Genomic DNA, 11856 nt, shown 5'->3' with positions numbered 1-11856 from the left:
CAATATATATATATATATATATTTAATATATGATATATGGAAAGTTATTCAAGAAATATGTTTGAGACTGTTTCGACGTTATTAAATCTTTGGTGGCCCTGAAAAGGACCGATTTTTTACGGTAAAGAGGTCGATAGTGAATAGTCCGTCAGTCAGTAATCAGTCCAGTATCCGTCACGATCGATAACTTGATTGAGTTGATTAGGAATCGAATCAATCAAATTTGCGAGGAAGTCGGGTTGAAAGTTTCACTTGAAACTGAAATTCTTCCCAGACTTCTCTCGCATGGGCGGCTAACGCTGCTATCGTCCTCTCCCTTCTTGGTTCCCATCGTTGAACCATTTGTGCCCAAACATTTTCGATCAAATTTAGATCTGGCGAACGAGCAGGCCATTGGATCAAATGAATCTCCGGATGATTCCGAAAGCATGCTTGTGTTTCCCGTGATGAATGGACACTAGAATTATCCTGCACTAATCGAATAACTGGCATGTCCTCTGCGGGGTAGATTTCACGTATTAACGGAAGAAATACTTCTTCCAGTATGCGAATGTACTGCGCAGAGTTCATGCGTGTGGGAATATTCACCAGCTCTCCGATTGTAGTGCCAGAAATCCAGCCCCACATTGCACAGGAAATCCTTCCACTTCTGTGGATAGGCACAACATGATTAGGATTCAACCGTTGATCACGTAATCGCCATACGTGAGGTTGACGGTCGGTACACGATACAAAGACCTTTTCATCGGTCCAGATCGTGGCCTCCCATTTCTCACGGCTTGTCGCCAAACTGTCCAAAGCAAACGCGACACGTTGCTCCCGATGTTCAGGAGTCAACGGAATTTTGTGAGCTGGACGATAGCAGTGAAGTCCGGCTTCGTTTAGTCGTCGTCTTGCAGTCCTGTCCGATATGTCGACGTCCGCAGTCTGGATGGCTTCTGTAACTGTGCCAAAAGGCCGTTGTTGCATTGAAGCGACGAGATTTTCGTCTTCGTCCCGTGTCGTCCGTCGTGGTCGGCGATTATGCTTGCGATGATCATGCAATGCATGATCACCGCCTTTCAGCATACCGCTGTATCCACGTGCGTACTGTCTTTGTGGAGCATGGAATATCAGTAGCAATATCTGCTACTGATCTTCCAGCTTGCCACTGTCCCACTATGCGACCTCTCACCTCGGGGCACAAATTTTTAAACATGACTTAACGCGCACCTGCAATAAGTCACAAGATAAAACGCATCGTCTCCCGCGAGTTGTATTTATACGATTTGCGGGAAGCGCTGCGGCTCATTTTCAGATTGTGCATTGTTTTTCCGTGAAATCGTAACATTGGACTCGCTAATTAATCGCCAATAGGAATTGAAGAATTTATTATATGCATTTCATTGGTTCGCATCGACACACCCCGTTGGGTATATAAACGATGCGCGAGTCCAGTGATGTTGTAAACAGAACGTCTTCGTCGAGAGAAGACGGAACTCTCTCTGCTTATTGCTTCTTTTCGAGGCTGCGTAAAGGTTGTTCTACATTAGTCGCAAGCGATTGACCACATGCACATTAATCGCAAGTCACACGAGTCTTATCCCAGCAAACACAAAGTAACAGGTAATATACATGTTAGTTATAATTTCCCACTCATTAATATAAATACAACATAACATACGTGTTATGCAACAATTACATTGTTGAGTGGGAAATTATAATTAACATGTATATTTCCAGTTACTTTGTGTTTGCTGGGAATATATCATATAGTTGCCATGATAACAAAGCTCGACGCTCAGGTTATTGCAAATCGCAGAGACGCAAATGTCAAATTTGACCAAACTTTGCGACTGCTGCTTGCGAGCAGTTTACGATCAGAAATAGTGCAGCTTACGTTCATGCGATTGCTTGCTTGCGTCTAATGTAGAACGACCTTTACTCGCAAACAATGAGGCTGTCATCACTGTATGCGACTAACTCGCATTATCTGCAGTAATATATATTATTTTTCAGGGCCAAAAATCGGTCCTTTTCAGGGCCACTAAAGATTTAATAACGTCGAAACAGTCTCAAACATATTTCTTGAATAACTTTCCATATATCATATATTAAATATATATATATATATATATTGAAAAATATTCTTAATAAATTTTATATTATTATTATTTAGTATTTAGCTTTAACAATATATAGTATATATACATAAAAATATATTAGTATGTATACATACTATGTTTACGCTGGCGATGCTTATGTTATTAGCACGTTCTTATCATTTTAATCGATAAGTTCTTAATGTTATTAAAATACAAACAATAACTTAGTTTTTAATTTTTGCAAAAATATGAATTCGTCAGATTAAAAATGGCATTTTTTAAAAACAATGGTTAATTTTTGTTCATAACTGCAAATGATTCTTTGATAGTCAATACATTATTTATTAAACTAGATTTCGAAAACACCTTAATTTTATATTTTAGGTTTTGAATTTGTAAGAATTCGCCTGTTTGCGCCGCGCCGCCTCCGTCCACATCACAGTCGTGCCATCTGCCGTTACCGACCGTTACTCATAACCGAAGGAAGGCATTTATGCCGTTGCTTGTACATGAGAATGTAGTGCAATAAAGTATACTTGAAAGGAAAAAATTAAGAAAATAAAAACGTAATCTTAAGAGACTAGAAATCAGTTTTATTATACACTAGCATCCCCCGTCACGCGGGCTTCGCCCGCGATATTATGTGTAGAATTAAATAAAAACACATTTTACCCCTTCTCACCCGTTAGGGGTGAAATTTCGGAAAACCCACCCTTAGTGAGCACCTACGTACTAGTAGGAATATACCCTTAAAATTTCAAGTCGATAGATGCAGTGGTTCGGGCTGCACGTTGATGAGTCAGTGAGTGGTATTTGGCTTATATATATATAGATTACACTTACTGCCCTTTAAACAAAATTAGTTTTGTAAAATTTTTACGGACATATTTTACATGTAAGTTACGTGTCAATTCTTTGCCAAACCAATATAACTTTATTTTTAAATAAAACTCTATTATTGTTTTTATCATTTTATGTTTGTGTTTTCTAATAAATCATTATCTAATACGTGCGCGTCAAAATTAGTAAAAAGATTTTGGACATTTATATTTCTTATTACGTGCAAAGTCATTCTTTGAAATGCGTGTTTTATTTTCTATTCTATAAATATTAAATATTTTTTCTGTAGTGCTCGTTATTGTATGAGGTATGACCTCAATGATTAATCGACGTCCGTTCGTAAGTAAGTAAGGAGAAATCTTTCAGATTCAAGAATCTGTGCATCATCAACCATCGGAATTGCGGACCGATAATCGCAGAGAATTTAAGGAACCAAGTGTGAATTCTTTATTTCGAGACGATTTTTGTATTCCTGTTTTGGTTTTGTATCGTGTGATTGTACATGATTTGATACAACAATAACGAACCATTTTGTTTTCACTTAGAATTTGTCACTTATAACACCTCACATGCGTCATGAAACCACAGAACAAATGTTTCAGTCAAAGATATACCTAGATAGCCAAGTCTGCCGAAAGCAGATGGTGCTAACTATCTGCTATCAACTATTGCCAGCCAAAAGACAACAAATTTGATACAGAAGTTGTTATTAACAATTAATTCGACAAATTGGTGCCAGAAATGTAACAGAGCTTGCTCACAAAATCTAAGAACAGATTGGCGGCAGAAACCGAGCAGAATCTGCAAACATGGCTTGAAGTCAGATTATCGACAGAAACCGAACAAGATTTGCGCACGCGGAATCTAACAGCAGATTGGCAGCAGAAACCGAACAGGATCTGCAGCTTTTGACAGTATTCAAATTTACACGGCTATGAATATATGTTTTCGCTCCGCACCGCTATGCGATGCACACGTCGAGTTCTTACTCGATGTTAAGATTTAGCCTAACAGTTATATAAGTTAATATACGCGCCTTGGCATGATAATATTAATTTTTCTGAAAAGTTTTGCACTTGTGGCACAGAGGCTCCCATGGACAACGTCCATGTAGTTCACGCACGCCACAAGCAATCTGAAGTTCGAAAGCAAAATTCGGACTTCAGATTAGAATAAATTAACAATAAGAGAGAGATTATGCAACGAACTGTCAGAAAGACACATCAAGCCAAATGTACTTTAATTTAACAAACAAACAAATGCGTTCTTTTAACACATGATAATATAAAATGCCAATTTATAGTGTGTTAAAAGTAAATACATGCTTTAATATATCGTAAATATGAATGACCAAAAGCTACAGATTCTGTTCGGTTTCTGCTGTCAGTCTGCCGTCAAATGTTAACAGATCCTGCTCGGTTTCTGCCGCCAATCTGCTGTCAGAGTCTGTTAGTAGGCTCTGCTGGCAGATCACTATCCTAATGCGGACATAACGGATGCCAAGTTGCTATCAACTTCTGCAGTAATCTGTTGTCAATCTGCTGGCAGATTGCACACATTTTGCTTACTGGGTATGTACGACTATTAGTTCTTGGCTTGGCCGTTGGGACGTGGGTGCGCTGAGATCTTGGATCGCGTCTTTTATATTACCTAAGTGGCAACGTTAGCAGTCCATAGGTATATAGTCAAAGATATAGACTATCCAGGGTGTCCCATAACCGCATTTCCTTTTACTGACAGGTTCTGCGGAACATTCTGAAACGAAAACTCTAATATGAAAATGTCGAGGCTACAATAGTTTTTAAATGGGAAGCACTTAAATTTGACCAATTACTTTGCGGAAATTTGGCACGCTCAGGTATGGTACAGTAGCGAAAGTGTACTTTATTGATTCACTTTTAGATATTGAGATAATTCTGCATAAAATGATGAGAAAATTACTTTGAAGTCTTTCTTATTTACCTCTGTGATTGTTTACATAAAAGTACATAAAGATTAATACCAGTACTTTGACTATATAACCATGGACTGCTAGTTGGCCTTTTCATGCTGTAATCAACATCACGAGCGCCGCCATAGATTAAGTGGCACATTCTGGTACCTCAATAACAAATTGTGAGTTCACATCAGGGGGTCTATTACGTGTCTCTTCACGGAGTGAAAATGTGAAAAATGAGCAAATTTACTAGAATATTTATAATTTAATTGGTCAACACCTAGTGAATTTGCTCACTTTTCACATTTTCACTCCGTGAAGAGATACGTAATAGACCCCCTGTTCACATCACGGGGATGAAGGTAATATCGAGGAGAGGGAAACAGACATGGCGGCCGGGCCAGGCAGAAACGGGGGTAAAATTATATGCGCGCGCATATGACGAGCCGACTAGAGCCGATCAGTCACGGAAAACAAAATAAAATCTTAAAAAGACGTCATACGTAAAAGCAGACTTCAAAAAAATGTTACAAAAAAATCAGGATTTTATACATATACAAGGTGTCCCAGAATTGTGTATGAAGCGCTCGTGAGCGGGCAGAACGCATCGAACTGAGAAGAAAAGTCCTTTGCCGTTTTGAAATTTTCGCAATAGTTAACGAATTATTAATTATTAAAAATCGCTATATTAGTCCGGCCTACCGCAGAATGCAAGCGCGCGGTGAGATGCGACCGCCTAGAGATCGAGGTTGCTAGGCGAGCGGAGAATTGTTTATTACAAGTGGCAATGGCTAGGCAAGAGCGACTTGTAATAAACAATTCTCCGCTCGCCTAGCAACCTCGATCTCTAGGCGGTCGCATCTCACCGCGCGCTTGCATTCTGCGGTAGGCCGGACTAATATAGCGATTTTTAATAATTAATAACTCGTTAACTATTGCGAAAATTTCAAAACGGCAAAGGACTTTTTTTCTCAGTTCGATGCATTCTACCCGCTCACGAGAGCTTCATACACAATTCTGGGACACCCTGTATATATAATATAATATATACTACTAATAATATAATATATACGTATCTTCAAGAGAAATTCGACTCAGCGATTTCCTGATGTGACAGGTAAGGGAATCTCTTTATCTTAAAATTTTTATATATATATAAATTTTAAGATAGATTCCCTTACCTGTCACATCAGGAAATCGCTGAGTCGAATTTCTCTTGAAGATACGTATATACACTACTCACAAAAATTAGAGGAACACCAAACTTTTCTTAAAAAATAAGCAAACTTCAAGCAGCCGTAACTTTGTTAAAAATGAACGAAATTTAAATTAAAAAAAGGATTTTAAAGCTTGAAACTTCTGCTTTCGAACGGTTGCCATGAGTTTAAATTTCTGTGACGTTTGGTAATTTTTACATACAAAACACTGCGAACTGGACAAAATAAGAAATTTTCTTTTCACTTTGAAGGTCTGTCACGTATCAAAAAAAATTCTGCGAAAATTCTCGACTTTTTATTGTAAAAGATTGAAGTTTTCCCTACAAAACGCTTTTTTTTTTATTTTCTACGAGTTTTTGTTACTGAGTTATCGCCGATTAAATAAAAATTGGCATTGTTTACTTTGATTGCTCATAACTCCGGTAAAAATCATCGCACAGCAATTTAAAAAACGAATTCTTAAAGCTGAAACTTTGCTCTATTGAACGGTATACTTGCCCAAATTTTTTCGAAAACATGTAACCATGCTGAAAATGGATGAATATAACGTAAAACTGAATGATTTTTCACTTTGTCATTTTGACCTTAAAAACAATCGTACAGAATGACAAAAAAATTTGTTCTTCACATTTTTTTATACTTTTCAATACCATGAATTTGACAAAAATTTGCCGAATAGCTATAAGATTTTTTTCATGGTGGCCACTGTGGTTTTATGGGACAAAACTAAGAAATTGCTAAATTTCAATAAGATCAAATGGAAAATAATGTTAATTAATGTTAAAAAATTGATTTCTAGCGCACTATATTAATCTTTATTAAGTCAGCAATAACAAAGTACACACTTTTCTACCAAAAGTTGAAAAAATTTGTGAACCGCCGGCGTTAGTTTTATCCAAAGCGTACCACGTGGAGGTCGCACGGTCGGATTTACGCTTCGTTTTGTGTGTGTATGTGTGTGTGCGTGTGTGTGCGTATGTATTATGTGGAGTGTATCAGTGATTAATGCAAGATGGAGTGATTAACGCTAAAAAGAATTTAATAACGTGTATTTCCGCCTCTATTCAAAATGACTGCTCGCAATCGATTTCGCATATTGATGCAACGACGTATTGCTCTTTGAGGGATTCGCTGCCAAGTTCGGCAAAGAACTGTGAAAAGCGAAGTCAAATCGACGATGTTAGGTTGGGATAGTTTTCGCGTACTTGGCGCTCTAACATATCCCAAACATGCTCGATTGGATTCAAATCGGGACTCATTGGCGGATGCAATAATGTACTGATTTGATGGTTTCTCAGAAACTGTTGGGTGTAACGAGCAGTGTGCGGTCGTGCGTTGTCATGCACTAGGCAAAACCGTTGACCAATTCGATTTCTAATTGGTAGAACATATGGCTCTAGTATTTCATGAACATATCGTCTAGAAGTTAATCCTAGTGGAGGGATAATTACAAGAGGTGTTCGTGAAAATCGAGATATTCCTGCCCATACCATTACAGAACCACCATGAAAAGCTCGAACCGGTCTGTTGCAGTTTTCGGAATAGCGTTCTCCTTGACGTCGCCAAACTCGGGCTCGTCTGTCATTGCCAAAAAGGCAAAATCTAGACTCATCCTTAAACAGTACAGAATTCCATTGCCTAGGTCGCCTACTGACTAAAGAATGAGCATAATGTAATCGTAGGCGACAATGACGATGGGTAAGGTATGGAACTTGCACTGGTCGACGAGCGTGCAATCCCGCTTCTCTCAAACGATTTCTTATCGTTGAAGCCGAGATCGGATGCTGTCGACCATAATTAATATCGCCGGCAATTCTACGTGCGCATACAAAGCGATTCTGTGTAACTTGCCCGATCATTCATTCTTCCCGAGCGCTTGTTTCACGAGAACGGCCCTGACCCGGCCGTCTGTGGTATGAGCCAGTCTCTCGAAATCGGGAATAAATCCGATTAATGACGGACGGACTTACTCCAAACTGGTTGGCAACGTACCGTTGACTGTGATTCTCCTGTAGGAGAGTCACAATACGAGCACAATCTGTCTCAGATAAATGACGCATAGGCATCGTAAAAGAACAACGAGCAGAAAACAGAAGTAGGAGAAAACAGAATAGATAAAAGAAAAGAAGAAATGTAAAAATAAGTAAAGGAATAAGTAAAAACCTTAACTAGTGATATATCAGACAGTATCAAAAATCGTCAATAGAATAACTCCGAACAGCTCAGTATACGTATGCGTATGTAAGCATAAGCACATGTGAGTACAAATGCGCGATCTTAAGTAATGTAGCTGAACTCTTTCACTTATGAGAAACATCTTACGTCTTGTCGCCGCCTAGCGGCAAGACGTTCCACTAGTTGCGTGCAATCCGTGAGCGCTCATATACACGCGCGCACACACACGCACACACACATACACACACAAAACGAAGCGTAAATCCGACCGTGCGACCTCCACGTGGTACGCTTTGGATAAAACTAACGCCGGCGGTTCACAAATTTTTTCAACTTTTGGTAGAAAAGTGTGTACTTTGTTATTGCTGACTTAATAAAGATTAATATAGTGCGCTAGAAATCAATTTTTTAACATTAATTAACATTATTTTCCATTTGATCTTATTGAAATTTAGCAATTTCTTAGTTTTGTCCCATAAAACCACAGTGGCCACCATGAAAAAAATCTTATAGCTATTCGGCAAATTTTTGTCAAATTCATGGTATTGAAAAGTATAAAAAAATGTGAAGAACAAATTTTTTTGTCATTCTGTACGATTGTTTTTAAGGTCAAAATGACAAAGTGAAAAATCATTCAGTTTTACGTTATATTCATCCATTTTCAGCATGGTTACATGTTTTCGAAAAAATTTGGGCAAGTATACCGTTCAATAGAGCAAAGTTTCAGCTTTAAGAATTCGTTTTTTAAATTGCTGTGCGATGATTTTTACCGGAGTTATGAGCAATCAAAGTAAACAATGCCAATTTTTATTTAATCGGCGATAACTCAGTAACAAAAACTCGTAGAAAATAAAAAAAAAAGCGTTTTGTAGGGAAAACTTCAATCTTTTACAATAAAAAGTCGAGAATTTTCGCAGAATTTTTTTTGATACGTGACAGACCTTCAAAGTGAAAAGAAAATTTCTTATTTTGTCCAGTTCGCAGTGTTTTGTATGTAAAAATTACCAAACGTCACAGAAATTTAAACTCATGGCAACCGTTCGAAAGCAGAAGTTTCAAGCTTTAAAATCCTTTTTTTAATTTAAATTTCGTTCATTTTTAACAAAGTTACGGCTGCTTGAAGTTTGCTTATTTTTTAAGAAAAGTTTGGTGTTTCTCTAATTTTTGTGAGTAGTGTATTATATATTATATTATTATTAGTATATATATATATATACTAATAATAATAAAATATATAATATAATATATACGTATTGATCATAATAATATATATAAATATATATATATATTATTATGATCAAAGGAAGAAAAATTTTGGATCGGATTCGATAGATTTAATAATGTAGCCGTATATATCACGTAGTTTCAAGGCCAGGCCACTAGAATCGTGGCGATCGCTTATGTTTCCACTGTTTAACATGGAGCTTGCATTTCTCATTGTATATGTTCTGTGGTTCACATGTAGCATGCAGACATGCTGTAGGAAACCTACGTTCGTAGGTTAATGTGTTCTCATAATATATACGCGTAAACGTTACAATACGCAAGACAAACATTAAAATGTTGGTGTATTGTTGTATACAAGGGTGCAAGTCTACAACATATAAACCTACGAAACAAAAAAAAGAAAATAAGAATCAGCTACAATTTTTTGGGTAAGTTATTAAATGAGCTTTTTCCAACTTAAAAGTGCATATTTCAATAGATTTTTTTGTACTTCAAAATTGTTAAACATTATTTTATTAGATATATTAAAGTACTCTTGAAAAGTACATTTATACTGAAGTTATACTATGGAATAAATATTAAGTTATTTGGTATTACTGAACAGATTTCCAACAAACACAATACTGAAAAAGAAATGGATAGAAGCGCTCCTTGCTTCTGGCCAGAATGAACAACATGTAGCACAAATAAAACAATATTGTCGAATATGTAACCTGCATTTTGCCAGAGGTTGTATTGAAAAACAAGGTTTTTCACATCCTCGATTAAAACCAAATTCTGTACCAACAATATTTTATAATACACCGACAACAAGGTACTAATATATGAGTATTGAATCTTGTAATGTATTATTTAATTATATATTTATACATTAAAACCGTAACATTTTTAGTGTGGCTGATAGAGAAAATATTGAACCGGCAATATTTCTCAATGCACCAACAGCAAGGTATTAATATATGAGTAAATATGTTTGAATCGTGTACTATTTAATTATACAGGGTGTACAAAAAGTATCGAAACCCCTGAATATTTCGGAACATACACATTTTTGGAAAACATGTTTCATATATATGCAATACTTTATCCGTACAAAAAGAGTTTTTGAGACGAACGTTGACAAAAACCATAACTTTTAGTGGGCAATAACAGTTAAATAATATATTTATAATATATTTATAATACATCCTTAATATATAATATATTTAAATATATAATATTAAATATAAATATTTATATATTTATAACATATTTATAATTTTAATAAATATATATTTGTTAATACAATTGTTGTCTTTATAGATTTTTGTACTGACCTAATACATGTTATATATATATATATATATATACAGGGTGGCCCATTTTAATTTATACAGTCGATTTTTTAAAAAACTAAAAGAGATACGAAAAAATGTTTCAGACAGACATGTCACGATTTCGAGGGGGACATAAGATGATACCATTGGTTTGACCTTGAATAGTCGTTTGAAGGTCACGCGAAGATCACCTTCAATTTCTTAAATTGAAACCCCAACTTTTTATTGCAGATTCTTATTCTCCATCGAAAAGTAAGTAACTTTTGTCTGAAACATTTTTCCGAAAAATGTCATCTTATGTCCTTAAAATGTCCTCAAAACTCATCTTGAAGATCATTTTAAGGACATAAGATGACATTTTTCGGAAAAATGTTTCAGACAAAAGTTGCATGTTTTCTCGCGTAGAATCCGAATCCGTAATAAAAAATACCATGTCTCATTAAAAAAAAATTTCAGACCGGAAGTTAGAATTTCGATAAACAATGACCCGTCTAGTTGTATCCACATTCTCTGTCGTGTATGGAGATCAACGTTCGAACAGTGTATTGTCGAATACCGATTTACGTAATCACGTTTGACATTGTCGATATTCGACAATACACTGTTCGAACGTTGATCTCCATACACGACAGAGAATGTGGATACAACTAGACGGGTCATTGTTTATCGAAATTCTAACTTCCGGTCTGAAATTTTTTTTTAATGAGACATGGTATTTTTTTATTACGGATTCGGATTCTACGCGAGAAAACATGCAACTTTTGTCTGAAACATTTTTCCGAAAAATGTCATCTTATGTCCTTAAAATGATCTTCAAGATGAGTTTTGAGGACATTTTAAGGACATAAGATGACATTTTTCGGAAAAATGTTTCAGACAAAAGTTACTTACTTTTCGATGGAGAATAAGAATCTGCAATAAAAAGTTGAGGTTTCAATTTAAGAAATTGAAGGTGATCTTCGCGTGACGTTCAAACGACTATTCAAGGTCAAACCAATGGTATCATCTTATGTCCCCCTCGAAATCGTGACATGTTTGTCTGAAACATTTTTTCGTATCTC

General features: G+C 36.2%; 1 protein-coding gene across 1 annotated transcript; it reads left to right on the top strand.

The window, feature by feature from the left end:
- The first annotated feature begins 9678 nt into the window (after positions 1-9678).
- On the top strand, positions 9679-10540 carry LOC113562899 (52 kDa repressor of the inhibitor of the protein kinase-like). Its single transcript, XM_026973626.1, has 3 exons — positions 9679-9907; positions 10084-10293; positions 10372-10540. Exons 1-3 carry the CDS (start codon positions 9813-9815, stop codon positions 10433-10435), a joined length of 369 nt encoding a protein of 122 aa, XP_026829427.1. The 5' UTR covers positions 9679-9812; the 3' UTR covers positions 10436-10540.
- The last annotated feature ends 1316 nt before the right edge of the window (positions 10541-11856 follow it).

This window comes from Ooceraea biroi, chromosome 1 (assembly GCF_003672135.1).
Source record: "Ooceraea biroi isolate clonal line C1 chromosome 1, Obir_v5.4, whole genome shotgun sequence".
Classification (NCBI taxonomy): Eukaryota; Metazoa; Arthropoda; class Insecta; order Hymenoptera; family Formicidae; genus Ooceraea; species Ooceraea biroi.
The sequence above is the reverse complement of the archived record's forward strand: the minus strand, read 5'-3'. Positions and strand labels throughout refer to the sequence as shown.

Bases quoted from the DNA above. Each gene is read 5' to 3' on its own strand.
- LOC113562899 (XM_026973626.1), top strand. From the start codon at position 9,813: ATGTTGGTGTATTGTTGTATACAAGGGTGCAAGTCTACAACATATAAA. The intron at 9,908-10,083 runs GTAAGTTATTAA...ATTACTGAACAG, and splicing joins AATCAGCTACAATTTTTTGG to ATTTCCAACAAACACAATAC. The intron at 10,294-10,371 runs GTACTAATATAT...TAACATTTTTAG, and splicing joins TATAATACACCGACAACAAG to TGTGGCTGATAGAGAAAATA.